The sequence below is a fragment of the Hyla sarda genome, chromosome 2 (assembly GCF_029499605.1).
Source record: "Hyla sarda isolate aHylSar1 chromosome 2, aHylSar1.hap1, whole genome shotgun sequence".
NCBI lineage: Eukaryota > Metazoa > Chordata > Amphibia > Anura > Hylidae > Hyla > Hyla sarda.
This window is the reverse complement of record NC_079190.1, coordinates 205,826,896-205,843,772: the sequence shown is the minus strand read 5'-3', so window position 1 is coordinate 205,843,772 and position 16,877 is coordinate 205,826,896. Positions and strand designations below refer to the sequence as shown.

The following is a 16,877-nucleotide window of genomic DNA, read 5'->3' as shown; positions in this document are numbered from 1 at the left end:
AACTCTCAGCATGTCTGGACAGCCAAAGGCTGTCTGGGCATGCTGGGAGTTGTAGTTTTGCAACAGCTGGAGGTGCCATGGTTGGAAAACACTGGCTTACAGTAAATATCTTAAAGGACTATTCCGGGATGCAAAAATTTTCATTCAGACTGCCGGCAGTAAAATAATAAATATACATACCTGCCGTCGCTCCCTTGGTGCCTCCAGGGGAGCGACCTTCGCCGCGATCCTTTTCCTGGTTGATGGTGGATGGTGAGGCATACTGACAATCACCGGCCGCAGCGAAGTCCTGCCTCGGCCGGTGATAGGCTGAGCGGCAGTGCGACTCACCGACCACCAGGAAAAGGATGCCGCTCCCCTGGTGCGTATATTTATATTTATTATTTTACTGCCGGCGTCTGAATGAAAATGTTTGCATCCTGGAGTACTCCTTTAAGTCAGAGAAAACAATGATATATTGTGGAAACCTCTCTTATCATAAATCATCCTGTACAGATTAACATTAGGGTAGGGTTAAATGTCTGCGGATCCGCCGATGACTTGACTCTATAGAGTGCCTCCTGCTGTTTTCCCCCTGTGTGCTGCTCACAACAGCAATCTGCCACTAACAAGCAACCACACATGGACCTGCGAATCCCCGTTGGCACATGCTGTGTAACGGCAGATTGCTGCTGCAAGCAGGACATGGGGGAAAACAGCTGGAGGCACACTATAGGGTCAGGTCATTGACGGATCAGCAGAGTAACACACACTATTGATCTGTTACATGTGACCCTACCCTAAGAGTGCGTTCACGTGTGCGCATTTTTGCTGCATATTTGCTTCAGCATATTTTGCTGATGTGTGTGCATGTATGATGTGTTTATGTACTGTATGTATGATGTATGAATGTGTGTAAACAAGATGTATGTATGATGTGTGTAAACAAGAGGTATGTATGATGTGTGTAAACAAGATGTATGTATGATGTGTGGAGATGTATTCTGTGGGGGGGATCTGGAGGCAACGGGTGTATGTATGATCTGTATGTGTATGATGTGTGTGTATGTATGTATTATGTATGTGTGTGTATGTACTGTATTATGTATGTGTGTATGTACTGTATGAATGATGTGTGTGTATGTACTGTATGAATGATGTGTGTGTATGTACTGTATGTGGCAGTATTATATTCAGGGGGTACGGTGTGTGGCAGTATTATATTCAGGGGGTACAGTAGGAGTCAGTATTATACATAGGGGTACAGTATTTGGCAGTATTATATTCAGGGGGTAAAGTAGTTGGCAGTATTATATTCAGGGGGTACAGTAGGAGGCAGTATTATATTCGGGGGGTACAGTATTGGCAGTATTATATTCAGGAGGTACAGTAGGAGGCAGTATTATATTCAGGGGGTACAGTAGGAGGCAGTATTATATATAGGGGTACAGTTGTGACAGTATTCAGGGGGTGCAGTAGGAGGCAGTTTTATATTCAGGGGGTGCAGTAGGAGGCAGTTTTATATTCAGGGGGTGCAGTAGGAGGCAGTTTTATATTCAGGGGGTACAGTGGGTGGCAGTATTATATTCAGGGGGTACAGTAGGAGGCAGTATTATATTCAGGGGTACAGTAGGAGGCAGTATTATATTCAGGGGATACAGTGTGTAGAAGTATTATCGCACAGGGCGCCTGAACACCTAAGGCCGGCCCTGTTCCGGGGTACAGTAGGAGGCAGTATTATATTCAGGGGGTACAGTAGGAGGCAGTATTATATTCAGGGGATACAGTGTGTAGAAGTATTATATTCAGGGGGTACAGTAGGAGGAAGTATTATATTCAGGGGGTACAGTAGATGACAGTATTATATTCAGGGGGTACAGTGGGTGGCAGTATTATATGCAGGGGGTACAGTGGATGGTAGTTTTATATTCAGGGGATACAGTAGGTGGTAATATTATATTCAGGGGTACAGTAGGAGGCAGTATTATTTTCAGGGGTACAGTAGGTGGCAATATTATATTCAGGGACAGAGCCGGCCTTAGGGGTGTGCGAGCTATGCGGCCGCACAGGGCGCCATAGCAACAGGGGCGCCGGGTGGCCGACACAGCTCGCACCAAGTATATATAATTTGTATTGCCCGATGACCGGGATTTAGCCCTGCTTCGGGCAAGCAGCGCAAAATGCCGGTGTAATGAAGAAAACTGTGCCCTGTAGTGGAATGTGACCCTCCGCACAGGGACACAGTTTTCTGCTTTGCAGGCCGCTCCCTCTCATTACATTCCCACTACCCTCCCTCAACTGTGTCCCTATGCGGAGGGTCACATTCCGCTTCAGGGCACAGTTTTCTTCATTACTCAGAAGGCTTCACTTACCCTGATCTCCTCCGCGTCTCCGGTTGGCTGGCCGGCCCAAGTTTTAAGAGGGACGTCGCGCATGTGACGTACCTCCGCAGACCTGCACAGGACGTCAGTGACGTCACTCGTCAGGCCGCCGCCGAAGAGAAGAGAAGCGCAGCGCAGGACAGGTAAGTGTGTCTATGTGTATGTGTGCATGTGTGGGTGTCTGTCTGTGTGTGTGTGTGTGTGTGTGAGTCGGGGGGGGGATGGGGGAACGACAATGCTATCGAATTTGGGGAACCTGATTCTTCCGAATGTGGGGCTATACTGCACCTAATGTGGGGGACTATACTGCACCTAATGTTGGGGAACTATACTGCACCTAATGTGGAGAGCTATACTGCACCTAATGTGGGAGAACTATACTGCACCTAATGTGGGGAACTATACTGCACCTAATGTGGGGAACTATACTGCACCTAATGTGGGGAACTATACTGCACCTAATGTGGAGAACTATACTGCACCTAATGTGGGGAACTATACTGCACCTAATGTGGAGAACTATACTGCACCTAATGTGGGGAGATATACTGCACCTAATGTGGGAACTATACTGCACCTAATGTGGGGGAACTATACTGAAACTAATGTGGGATACTATACTGCACCTAATGTGGGGAAGTATACTGCACCTAATGTGGGGAACTATACTGCACCTAATGTGGGGAGCTATACTGCATCTGATTAAGGGGGGCAGAGGACTGGTGAAGGGGGAATGATTAAATATAAAAAATATATATTTGTTACAAAGATTTTTTTCCTCTTTGTGTACGTTTATGGGGTAATGGGGGGGGGGGCGCCTCAAGGTTAGCTCGCACAGGGCGCCTGAACACCTAAGGCCGGCCCTGTTCAGGGGTACAGTAGGAGGCAGTATTATATTCAGGGGGTACAGTAGGAGGCAGTATTATATTCAGGGGATACAGTGTGTGGAAGTATTATATTCAGGGGGTACAGTAGGTGGCAGTATTATATTTAGGGGTACAGTCAGTATCAGTGTTATATTCAGGGGATACAGTATGTGGCAGTATTATATTCAGGGGGTACAGTCAGTGGCAGTATTATATTCAGGGGATACAGTGTGTGGCAGTATTATATTTAGGGGGTACAGTAGGTGGCAGTATTATATTCAGGGGGTACAGTAGGTGGCAGTATTAAATGCAGTACAGTGGATGATAGTTTTATATTCAGGGGATACAGTTTTTGACAGTATAATATTCAGGGGATGTAGTGCGTGGCAGTATTATATTCAGGGGGTACAGTAGATGGCAGTATTATATGCAGGAGTACAGTGGATGGTAGTTTTATATTCAAGGGATACAGTGTGTGGCAGTATTATATTCAGGGGTACAGTATTTATCAGAATAATAATGATTCTTGTCTTCATACAGAGAATGAGGATCTACTGACAAAGTGAGCAACCAATGATGTCCGGGCGTCAGACTCTGCAGAGAAGATGGAGCTGGAAGACGTCCTGACCAGATGAAGAAGAAAAGAAAAGACAACAGAGAAGACGTCACTCAGGTCATTCATATCATTGTGTTTTCTCCTGACTGCCCCATCAGCTGCAGTGACTTGTTAGTTCTGTAGTGATGATGGGTGATGCTGTACCCTAATCTGTGGCTCTCCAGGGCAAGGGCAATTTTTCACACCGGGGCCCTTTGGTTTCTAGCTACGCCCCTGCAATCAATCTATATATTCGCAAAATATCGCAAATTCGAATATGGCCAATGCCGCTCATCACTAGTGCGCATATGCAGAAAAAATGAATATGCGCAATTTCAAATATGTAGCGAATATATTTGCAATATTCGCAAATTTGTTCTGCTCCAAGTATGTACATAGTGTTGTTCTTATCTAGGACAAAATTATCATGTCCACTTGTAGGGATGTCCCGATACCATTTTTTTTTAAGACCTAGTATGAGTACCGATACTTTTTCTTAAGTACTCGCCAATACCAAATACCGATACTTTTTTCAATGTCATGTGGCATATTTTTTTTTACTTAATGGTACGTTTACATGGGCAGATCCACAGCATTTTTTACGCTGCGGATCCGCCGCTGAAGGAACGCTACATGGTTCCTTTAGATGTGCCTGCTCTTAGCGGTCGTACGCCGCTACGAGCAGACACACTGCGAAGTGCGAGTCGCAGCGCGCATGCGCAATGTACTCGCACATTGCGGCTGCTCTCAGCCTAACTCATGAGGGACCGCCCGCGATGTGTGCCAGTACTCTGCGCATTTGCGGCGACTTGCACATCACTTCAGTGTGTCTGCTTGTAGCAGCGTATTGCTGCTCCGAGCAGGCACATCTAAAGGCAGTATGTAGCAGTCCTTCAGCAGCGGATCCGCAGCGTAAAATATGTTGTGGATCCGCCTGTTTGAACGTATCCCTAATGGGAAAAAAGTTTTTTTTTAAAGTTTTTATAAGAGAAAGGGCTTTTTTATATTAAAAGAATATATATTTTTTATTTTATTTAAAGGGGTATTCAGGCTGTAGACATTTAACCCCTATCTAAAGGATAGGGGATAAGATGTCTGATCGCGGGGGGGGGGGGGGGGGCTGCCGCTGGAACCCCCCACGATCTCCCTGCAGCACCCACATTATGTGCGGATCTTCGTCTCCAGGCTCGGAAACCAGAAGTTTCCAGGACCGGAGACGTGTCGTAATGCCATGCCCCCTTGTGATGTCACGTCACGCCCCCTCCATTCATGTCTATGGGAGGGGGGCATAATGGTCCCAGTGGCGGGCCCCCCACGATCAGACATCTTATCCCCTATCCTTTAGATAGGGGATAAAATGTCTAAAGCCGAAATACCCCTTTAAACGTTTTTGAAAAGGGGGCTGATTAAAAAATTTTATTGGGAAAAGTTTAATGCACATTTATTATTTTTTACAATTTATTTTCCCTTTTTTTAGTCCCCATAGGGAACTATTACATGCAATGTATCAATTCAACTTGGTTAATCACTATAACAGCCACATGTGGTAATAATAGCGGTCAGCACACAGGTAAGTGTGGTGCTCAATGTCAATAGTAGTTAAATGATGCACGAGAAGATCACAATAAAGACATGGCAACTCACCGAGGCTGACATCTGTTAAGCAGCGGTTTATTGAAGTATGCTGAAGCATACAGCACCTGCTCCACTCTCCCTCACCTTTACGTTAGCGGGTCAGCATGGATTTGTGATGTTTGCTTCAGCATACTTCAATAACCCACTGCTTTACAAATGTCAGCCTCGGTGAGTTGCCTTGTCTTTATTGTGATCTTCTCGTGCATCATTTATATTTGTACATTTACTTTATCTACTGTATAAAAAAAATGCACATTTTTGAACAAGGTTGAACAGATGTGATGCTATTTACTACCATAAGGGTGCATTCACATCACGTTTTTGCAATATAGTTCCCGTATCCAGTTTTTGACGAAAAACGGATCCTCAAAACCTGACTAAACTATATCAAAACGTGTGTACAAATATTAACAGTTAAAACCATATATGTTTTTTTTTAACACAAAACCACATACCTTTTTAACTTGTCACTCCATTAGGAATAGAGTTTCACTTGTTTGTTTAAAATTCCAAGAAAAAAACTGTCAAAAACCATATGGTAAAAACCGTATGGAACCGTACGCACATACAGTTCTGTACGGTTCCCATTGACTCCCATGTAAAAAAAATACGTATACGGTTTCAATACGGTTTTTCACCCGGACCAAAAACCATGGTGGGCAACGGATTTGGGTACGGGAAAAAAACTGACAAAACCGTACTAGACGCAAAACGGATGCATCCGGATGCATCTTTTGGCATTCGGTTTTCAATATGGTTTCATATGGTTTTCAAATTAAAAACATATACGGGAACTGTATTGAAAAAACGTGGTGTAAATGCCCCCTTACAGCAAATACCTGAGCGACAGGACCCTGGTCTATCGATTCATTGATAATTGTGTTATTTTACACTTGTACAGGGTCATAGGGGGAGATTTATCATTGCTTTTAGAGCATTTTTTTGTCTATGTTTTGGCACGGTTCAGACGCAAGCAGCATATTTTGAGACTTTTTTGCGTCTTTTGATATAGACAGTTTCCCTTTTTTTGCCTACCCGTAGAACTTTTTCTTTTTGACCATGCAGTGGTCATGTATTTATCATTTGCGACTTTTGTCAAAAGTCGCTATTTTGTGCGCAAAGGTACTTTTTTAGGTGCAAAGCTACACCACCTACCAGTAGGCATGAGAATAATTTATACATTCCACAGTTCAGCCTTTAACCTTTTGTGGAGGACAGTGTCCCACTCCCCATCTCTGACATGTGCTCAGGTGCTGAGCGTGGGTCATAGCTGGGTGGTCCTGGCGGCTATCTGCCACCAGGACCCATGTCTAATGCCAGACATCACTGATCACGGTGATGCCCGGCTTTAACCCCTTAGACACCGCAATCAAATTTGATTGTAGCGTCTAAAATGCAAGTAAAAATGTCCTGGCAGCTCTTTGAAATTAAGTAAAAACACCTAACCTGCCAAATTAGGGACCCAGGAAAGTGTCTACTTCCCTCCCTCACAAGTGTCTAGACAAAGTGTATGTGGTAGAGTATTTCCCACCACATCAGAGCTGCGCAAAATTCATCATCCTGCTACACCTTCTTGATAAATAAGATGCATGCTAGTTAAACCCACCATCCAAATAAATGTGGGAAAATAGCTCTACCGTAGACATTCTTTATAAATCTGGGCCATAGTGTGCAGTCCTCTTGGCATTGATGTAATGAAGTAAGAAAATAGTAGACAGGCTACTAAGCTTTCCAGTATTAACAAAAACAACAACAACAACAAAATTGGCTGAAATGTATCTTGCTAATAAAACGCACATTTTAGAAACAATGTTGGTGTTGTGTTTTTCAACCACTATGTAAGAAAACAAATACACACACACACACCAATATACCCTGATCAGTTTTAGCATTGAAAGCAACTGTCATGGTTGTATATTCCCTTTGTGCTACCAAAAAAGCTCTAAGACATTGAGGCATGGCCTTCACAAGGCCTCTGATGATGTGTTACTCCATACAACCCTGAAGCGGTCGGGGGAACAACTGAAACCGCTGGGTCCAATTGACTTAAATAGGACCCATCAGGTGTCCTGTATTTTACAACAGTTGAGTCGAGAAAGAAAATAGGCTGACGTAGCTCCCTTTATCGGAACACAGCTGCAGTGTGAACGAGCCCTAACAGTGGCAATACTGTATCTAGTAAGGAGATATCTGGTTACTATAGGGCATAATTTAGAACATATACATCTGTTTTTGTTATGGCAATGATAGCATGTTATTCAACCCACATGTGCACATACATTATACATCAGTGCACACAGCAGATGTACACTAAAAACTCATCTGTTGTAAATAACAATTCATATTCATATGCATACATTATTTCTAAGACTGCAAAGTCATAATATATTTCAATGTTCACAAAATCAGTGAGCCTAGTAATTCAGCAGACAACATGAACACAGCTCAGACGTGTATGTTACAAAATATCACACAAGATGCCGGGAAGGTAGGTTTTAGCAACACACCCAAAGACACCCCTACTGTAAAACTGGAGTCACAGTAGGCATAGTAAAAGCCTTTTTGATTTTTATACTAAATGCACAATAATATAATAAAATTAGATTGAAAATCTCACCACATAACGGATATAATTATATAATGTATACATCCTGTGATTGTGATTTTAGTATTACCTGATACTTGTCAAGATGTAGGTCCTAAGGTCAGGGACCCAGATTTAAAGTGGTACTCCAGTGGAAAACAATTTCTTTGTAAATATGTAAATTACTTTTATTTAAAAAATAATAATCCTTCCAGTACTTATCAGCTGCTGTATACTACAGAGGAAATTGAGTTGTTCTTTTCGGTCTGTCCACAGTGCTTTATGCTGGCAAATCCCCATAGCAAACCTCTCTTGCTCTGGACAGTTCCTGACATGGACAGAGGCATGACCTTCAAATAAAGGTTTATCAAAACCTGTGGAGTGGCAAAGTTGCCCAGTTGCCCATAACAGCTTGCTCCTTACATTCTTAATAAGGCCTCTGAAAAATGAAAGAAGCCATCTGACTGATTGCTATGGGCAACTAAGCATTTTATTAAGACTAATTTGGACATGTGAATGACATTATACAATGTATATTGGCAAATAGATTAATTAATGAATTAATTAATTTTCTTTATATTGAGATTGTAGTTTTAGAATGTTCTGGATTACAGATTTTAAGTTCAGAAGAATCCGTTTCCCAGATTCATTTAAAGCATTGAACTACTGCCTCAGATTAGACTGAGTGTTATAAAGAAATTCTCACATAGGGAGCTTTTGAGCTTTCCCTACAAAATTTAGTACCCAGCAAGATAGTATATCTCTGCTATCTGTCTTGAAAGTCATGTGCTAAATGTATATCGTAATGGGTGGAGGGATACATTTCTCCTCTATGTTCTACATCCTTCAAAAAAGTGTGCCCATTACCAGAATCATGTGATGTGTGGTGGTTAGAAGATGGTGGAGTGTAATTTATTATTCCATAGTCATAGATCTAGAAATAACCACAATATTCCTCCGCTTCATCAGGCATAAGATCTAGAAAGAAGATATTGCTCATTTTGATATCATGATGTTGCCTCTTGTAGAGTACTGTACCTTTTACCTATATGATATCCAAACTCACCTAGTAACTGTTGTTATATTATGACATATGTATTTAACCAACATAAGCTATATTTTATTGATATTCACTTATATATCATTGTTTTTATATTTGACTTAATAGTTTTTACTTATAACAAATATATCTGCATATTTTTATAATTGCTGTGTACTATTTTATTACATTGCAAAATTACCTTCCTAGCATATAGACATAAAAAGAACTTAATATAGCTGAGGAATTAGTTGACTGATGTGAATTGCATTGGTTATATTTTTGTGCAATTCATCAGGTCTTAATTTTTATAATTTCTCACTAATGGCGCCATGACCACCCGCTGGATGTGTTTACCTGACAGGATATAAAAGCAAAGTATACCTTTCCTGGAGCTGATGGTGATTGCTGAACTTATAAAATTACCTTTTTATTTCTCAGCCAAGTGTCAAGGAGGCCGAACTGAGATGCTGAGGTGCAACGGCATGGCAAGTCCTCCCATATGTTCTCACCTCCCAGTCCATCCCTAACTTATGTGTAGGGCTCTGTATATCAATTATGTACAGACTTGAAGGTGAGAGTAGAGCAAGGAGGCATGCCAGGCTGTGGAACTTGACCAGTATGGCTTCATCTTGACACTTGACTTAGAAATAACAAGCCAATTTTAACCCCTTAATGACCGTGGACGTAAATGTGTGTCCTGGTGCGGAGGTACTTTGCGTGCCAGGAAATATATTTACGTCCTGTACATGACCACGAGCATCGGAGCAGTGCTCGCGTCATACACTGCAGGCCCTGGCTGCTATCAGCAGCCAGGGACACGCCGGTAGTGGCGGACATCAGCAATCGTGCTGATTTCCGCCATTATCCCCTGCGGCAATGCGCACACTTAAATAGATGATTGGATCGCCTATGACGCTGCTGCGGCGATCCGATCATCTAAAATGGCGGCCGGAGTTCCCCTTACCTGCCTCTGGCCATTTCCTGGGGTCTTCTGCTCTGGTCTGAGATCGAGTAGACCAGAGCAAAAGATTGCCGATAACACTGATCAGTGCTATGCCCTATGGATAGCACTGAACAGTATTAGCAATCAAGTAATTGCTATAAATAGTCCCCTATGGGGATATAAAAAGTATAAAACAAATGTAAAAAGAAAAGTAAAAAAAAAAAAATCCCCTTCCCCAAAATGGAAATTGTCCTTTTTTTACATTTTACCACCCAAAAATGAAACATATTTGGTATCACTGCATGCGTAAATATCTAAACTATCAAAATATAATGTTAATGATTCGATATGGTGAACAGCATAAACGTAAAAAAAATTTACGTCGAAAATTGCTGCTTTTTTTTCACATTTTATTCCAAAAAAATAATAAAAAGAAATTTAAAAGTTTCATAAAAAATGTGGTATTGATAAAAAGTACAGATCACAGTGCAAAAAAAATATGATTTTAAACATACTGATTTTGTACAAAAAGATTTTTTTAAGCAGTACAGTAATGGAAAAGTATGTAAAGATAAGTATCAATTTAATCGTATTGACCCACAGAATAAAATAAAAATGTTACCATAAAGTGTACAATGTGAAAACTAAACCCTCCAGAATGTGCAAAATTGTGGTTCTCATTTAAATTTCCTCCCTAAAAAAGTAATATTTTGGGTTCGCCATACATTTTGTGGTAAAATGAGAGGTGTCATTACAAAGTAAAATTATTCACACAAAAAACAATCCCTTATATGGGTCTGTAGAGGGAAATATAAAAGAGTTATGGATTTTAGAAGACGAGGAGGAAAAAACGAAAATGCAAAAATTAAATTGGCCAGGTTCTGAAGGTCAAAATGGGCTTGGTCCTTAAGGGGTTAAAGGTTGACCAATTACCATCAGCTCCAGGAATAGTACAGTTTGCTTGCATACCTGTATAGCTTGTATCGCTTTCCAATGGTGTCTGTAGCTCTTAGTAGCAAATAGAGCCGACAGATTCTCTTAAACGAGAGTAACCCTAGCAACCCTAGCAAAGTTGCAGGCAATGAAGCGACACTGGATATACTAAATAATTACAGACACTAGAATGCATGTTGCATATAGATGATTCTTACTAATTTAAAGGAGATCCTCTGCAAGGCTGTAGACAACATCAGACTCTTAACCCCTTAAGGACTCAGCCCATTTTGGCCTTAAGGACTCAGACAATTTAATTTTTACGTTTTCATTTTTTCCTCCTCGCCTTCTAAAAATCATAACTCTTTTATATTTTCATCCACAGACTAGTATGAGGGCTTGTTTTTTGCGCGACCAGTTGTCCTTTGTAATGACATCACTCATTATATCATAAAATGTATGGTGCAACCAAAAAACACTATTTTTGTGGGGAAAGTAAAACGAAAAATGCAATTTTGCTAATTTTGGAAGGTTTTGTTTTCACGCCATACAATTTATGGTAAAAATGACATGTGTTCTTTATTCTGAGGGTCAATACGATTAAAATGATACCCATTATTACATACTTTTATATTATTGTTGCGCTTAAAAAAAATCACAAACTTTTTAACCAAATTAGTACGTTTATAATCCCTTTATTTTGATGACCTCTAACGTTTTAATTTTTCCGTATAAGTGGCGGTATGGGGGCTCATGTTTTGCGGCATGATCTGTACTTTTTTTTTATACCACATTTGCATATAAAAAACTTTTAATACATTTTTTATCATTTTTTTTTAAATAAAATGTATTAAAAAAGTAGGAATTTTGGACTTTTTTTATTTTTTTTCGTTCACGCCGTTCACCGTACAGGATCATTAACATTTTATTTTAATAGTTCGGACATTTACGCACGCGGCGATACCAAATATGTCTATAAAAAATGTTTTTTACGCTTTTTGGGGGTAAAATAGGAAAAAACGGACGTTTTACTTTTTTTATTGGGGGAGGGGATTTTTCACTTTTTTTTACTTTTACTTTTACATTTTTTTTCATTTTTTTTACACTTGAATAGTCCCCATAGGGGACTATTCATAGCAATACCATGATTGCTAATACTGATCTGTTCTATGTATAGGACATAGAACAGATCAGTATTATCGGTCATCTTCTGCTCTGGTCTGCTCGATCACAGACCAGAGCAGGAGACGCCGGGAGCCGCACGGAGGAAGGAGAGGGGACCTCTGTGCGGCGTTATGAATGATCGGATCCCCGCAGCAGCGCTGCGGGCAATCTTATCGTTCATTTAAATCGCGAACTGCCGCAGATGCCGGGATCTGTATTGATCCCGGCACCTGAGGGGTTAATGGCGGACGCCCGCGAGATCGCGGGCGTCGGCCATTGCCGGCGGGTCCCTGGCTGCGATCAGCAGCCGGGATCAGCCGCGCATGACACGGGCATCGCTCCGATGCCCGCGGTTATGCTTAGGACGTAAATGTACGTCCTGGTGCGTTAAGTACCACCTCACCAGGACGTACATTTACGTCCTGCGTCCTTAAGGGGTTAAAGGGGTACTCCGGTGAAAAACGTTTTTTTTTTTTTTAAATCAACTGGTGCCAGAAAGTTAAACGGATTTGTAAATTACTTCTATTAAAAAATCTTAATCCTTCCTGTACTTATTATCTGCCGAATACTACAGTGGAAATTCTTTTCCGTTTGAAACACAGAGCTGTCTGCTGACATCATGAGCACAGTGCTCTCTGCTGACATCTCTGTTCATTTTAGGAACTGCCAGGGAAAAAGGAAATCCCCATAGCAAACATATGCTGTTCTGGAAAGTTCCTAAAATGGACAGAGGTGTCAGCAGAGAGCACTGTGCTCGTGATGTCAGCAGACAGTTCTGTGTTTCAAAAAGAAAAGAATTTCCGCTGAAGTATTCAGCAGCTAATAAGTACAGGAGGGATTAAGATTTTTTAATAGAAGTTATTTACAAATCTGTTTAACTTCTGTCACCAGTTGATTAAAAAAAAAAAAAAAAGTTTTTCACCGGAGTACCCCTTTAAGTCCATACAAGTATATTGAGTTATTGAATAGTTGCTTCTACTTACTTTGTCACCCATGCTGTAAAAGTGTTAACCTAATCAGAAACAACCTTTCTCACAACGTGATCAGCTGATATCTGCAATTCTTGTTCCCAGCACCTTGACAAATACAGTTTCAGGGTAAATGTAGGATTACATAGCTGCCATCCAGATGAATTGTTGCCCTGGTAATAAAAGGACAGCCTAAGTCCACCAAAAGAGAAGCCACTGTCTTAGCCACTGTTCTGGCTGGAACAGAGGGTTCCCCCCCATTCCATCCCATGAGGTCCATATGTGCTTCAGCAGACAATGTTCATAAGTCATATGATCACTAAAATGAATAGGTCATTTACTGTAAAATATATCTAAGTGTTGCATTGTTAACTTGAGATGAGGAATAGAGAAGAGAAATATAATATAATGCTTTCTACATTGGAGATTTTTATTCTCATTTTAGAAAACTGTAGATTTTTTTTGTAACTGAACCTCTTATTTCGATCACCAAGCTTTGCATAAAGCAACGGTACAAGTGAATTTAAAGGGGTACTCCGGCGCTAAGACATCTTATCCTCTATCCAAAGGATAGGGGATAAGATGCCTGATAGCGGGGGTCCCGCCTCTGGGGACCCTCGTGATTTTCCACACCGCACCCCGTTAGAATCAGCCCCCGGAGCGTGACAGCTGTCACGCCCCCTCCATAGGCTTGCATTGAAGGGGCGAAGCGTGACGTCACACGGGGGTGGAGCCGTGACATCACTATGCTCCGTCCCCGTGATCGCTAGTAATTAGACCCGGAGCGAGCACGCTCGGGGGACTGATTCTAATGGGGTGTGGCGTGGAAGATTACGGGGGTCCCCAGCGGCGGGACCCCTGCGATCAAGCATCTTATCCCCTATCCTTTGGATAGGGGATAAGATGTCTTAGCACCGGAGTACCCCTTTAACTTAGACTTTTTCTTTTTTTTTGCTGAGAATCTACCTAACAGTGCCTACAGACAACCAGAAAAGCAGAGGATTCGGAGTTCAATCTTAGAAAAAATGATTTCTACCCCTGCTAAATTTATCATATTAAATAATAATGTTAAAGATCCCACTAAAGGGTTTGCTAAATAAATAAAGTTTAACTTATCTTCTGCCGTGCTGCTGGAATTACTCTCTGGTCCTCCGTCCCTCGACTTCTTAAAGTTTTGGGGCCCAACGCGTTACACTATGCTCAGCTTCTCGCCGGCCACAAGTTTGTCCTACCTCGGCCAATGACAGGCTAAGTTGCAGTGTCTCTGCAGACGGCTATTAGCTGAGCGCAGCGTAGCGGGTCCGACCCTAAAAGCCGGAAGAAGACTGGGGCTGGAGGATGGGAAAGTGATTCCAGCAGCATCGGGAGAGTAGCAATAGGTAAGTTAATGTTTTTTTTTTATTCCGGCAGCCTGGGCATGTAGGAGAATCAAATTTTTGCTGTATAACCTTTTTAACTACAAGTGTGGCTGAACATTTGGCATGTCCACCCCTGATTTATATGTACTAAGTATCCCTATAAAGTCTCACACAGATTACTGTGTTTTTTCAGCTATAAAGGTTAATTTTGTCTCTGTATTAAAGTTACCACACTTCACTCCTACACTCCAGATGGAAAGAAGTGAATTCCCTGTGGTTTGCTTCAGCAAGCTATCTGTCTTTCACGGCAAAGGTTCAATTGTCATCTAAACACTGAAAGTAACTATGGGCCTTAGCTAGAAGTAATTGTATTATTAGGTGCCCCCATTGACAATAATGCTTTTCACTTACAGATTTGCGTTTCAGTAACAAATTGTTCTTGTCCTTCATAATTCCTGTCATATAATTTACTCTGTAAGTTACAATATTTTTTCATTTAATTAATTCCAATAAATATATATATATATATATATATATATATATACGGTATATATATATACGGTATATATATATATATATATATATATATATATATATATAATTTGTGCATCCCATAATGCTTTTGCTATGATGGAGATATTGGATACTAACGCAGTGCTGAGGATTACTGCTTATCCTCTACTATGTTATTATAGAGAATATTGTTCACCTTCAATAAGAACAATAGTTATGGAAATAGATGAATAATTTATAAAAAGAACAAATAAGAGGATGCAATTTGTACCTGATGAAGAAGTCTCTCCCGTCTCTGTTTGTCGCCATCTCCCATCCATAAGGTGGTCCCTGAGGCAAATTCCAGGTCCCAGTAGGTGGAGGCCACCCTGAAGACTTTGTTCTGTGACTGGAAAAAAATAAACAAAAAAAAACCTTCAACCATTTATTCATTTACACAAACCACGCACCACAATACTCATATCGGCTGTTTGTTTTTTATTATTTTTTTGGAACCCAATTTTTTATTATCAAAAAAAAAAAAGTACAGCATTGAATAAACAGCATATGACACATAGGGGGAGATTTATCAAAACCTGTGCAGAAGAAAAGTTGACCAGTTGGCTATAGCAACCAATCAGATTGCTTCTTTCATTTTTACAGGCCTCTTTAAAAATTTTAAAAGCAATCTGATTGGTTGTTATGGGAAATTGGTCAATCTACCCCACATTGCATATCTATCAACAGGTAAGCGCTTCCGAAAAACAAAATAAACTAAAATAACCAATGCAATCAATGCCTCCAACCGTCTCATCTGGTTAAGAAACCTGAAGAGTACTTAAAATGCCTTTTAATTCTTCAAGGCAATACCACTCTGTGTTCTGGAATTGGGTCAAAATAGTGTCTCTTTCTAATTGTTCTAGGGCCCTCTCCATGAACTTCCTTCAAGTAGCAAAGAATTGTTTAGTAGACTTGGTGGATGAACGTGTTTGAGTGTATCAATAATTTCCGACATGGAGGGGACAGTAGGTTTTAGCCAGTGTCGAAGTATACATTTTGTCATCACTAGGAGCATCATATGTACCCCATTAGTTGCCACCAGTCTGCTTGTAGGTTTCAGAGAGGGGAATATAATAGGTTGTTTAAAACTTCCAGGCAATCTCCACAGCCAGAGAGAAACACAATTGGGAGACATACCGGAAGTCCCATAGACTTGTATTGGCTCCCTGTTTTACTCTCGGGATGCAGAGATTGTTGATATCAGGACATCACAAAAACTGTACTATAATTTTATTTGACATATAAGAAAGATTGAGTTATATATATATATATATATATATATATATATATATATATATATATATACATATATATATATATATACATATATATATATATATATATATATATATATATATATATATACTAGCTGAGTACCCGGCATTGCCCGGTTTTTCCTTCCTAATCCTTGTTGTGGAGGAAAATCAACAGAGGAAGCTTTTGACTTCATATCCCGTCCTCATATGTTGTTGCCATATCCCAACCCCATATCTCGTCCTCATATCCCGACCTCATATCCCGACCTCCTATCCCGACCTCCTATCCCTTCCTCTTATCCCATCCTCCTATCCCGACCTCTTATCCCGACCTCCTATCCCGTCCTCCTATCCCGTCCTCCTATCTCGACCTCCTATCCCGACCTCATATCCCGTCCTCATATCCCGACCCGTAATATGTGTACCAGGTATTGAAATATCTCCAGCCGTATGGAAGTTATGTGGGAACATACATTTCACATTGATTTGCATGGGACTTTAAACAAAAACCCTAACCCCCACAAATGGGGGTAGTTAAGGGTTAAATTAACTATCCTATATTTTAAGTGGACATATAAGTAACATGTGACCAAGTATTATCAAAATATCTCCAGCCGTTTG

General features: G+C 40.9%; 1 protein-coding gene across 3 annotated transcripts in view; it reads right to left on the bottom strand.

Annotated features, from left to right (window-relative positions):
- The window catches only part of FRMPD4 (FERM and PDZ domain containing 4), a 461,151-nt gene that overhangs the window by 189,387 nt on the left and 254,887 nt on the right, over positions 1–16,877 (bottom strand). For all 3 annotated transcript variants that reach the window (XM_056556172.1, XM_056556170.1, XM_056556171.1), the window contains one exon: positions 15,233–15,349. In XM_056556172.1, the coding sequence (XP_056412147.1) occupies positions 15,233–15,349 (117 nt within the window). The remainder of the gene's footprint in view (positions 1–15,232; positions 15,350–16,877) is intronic.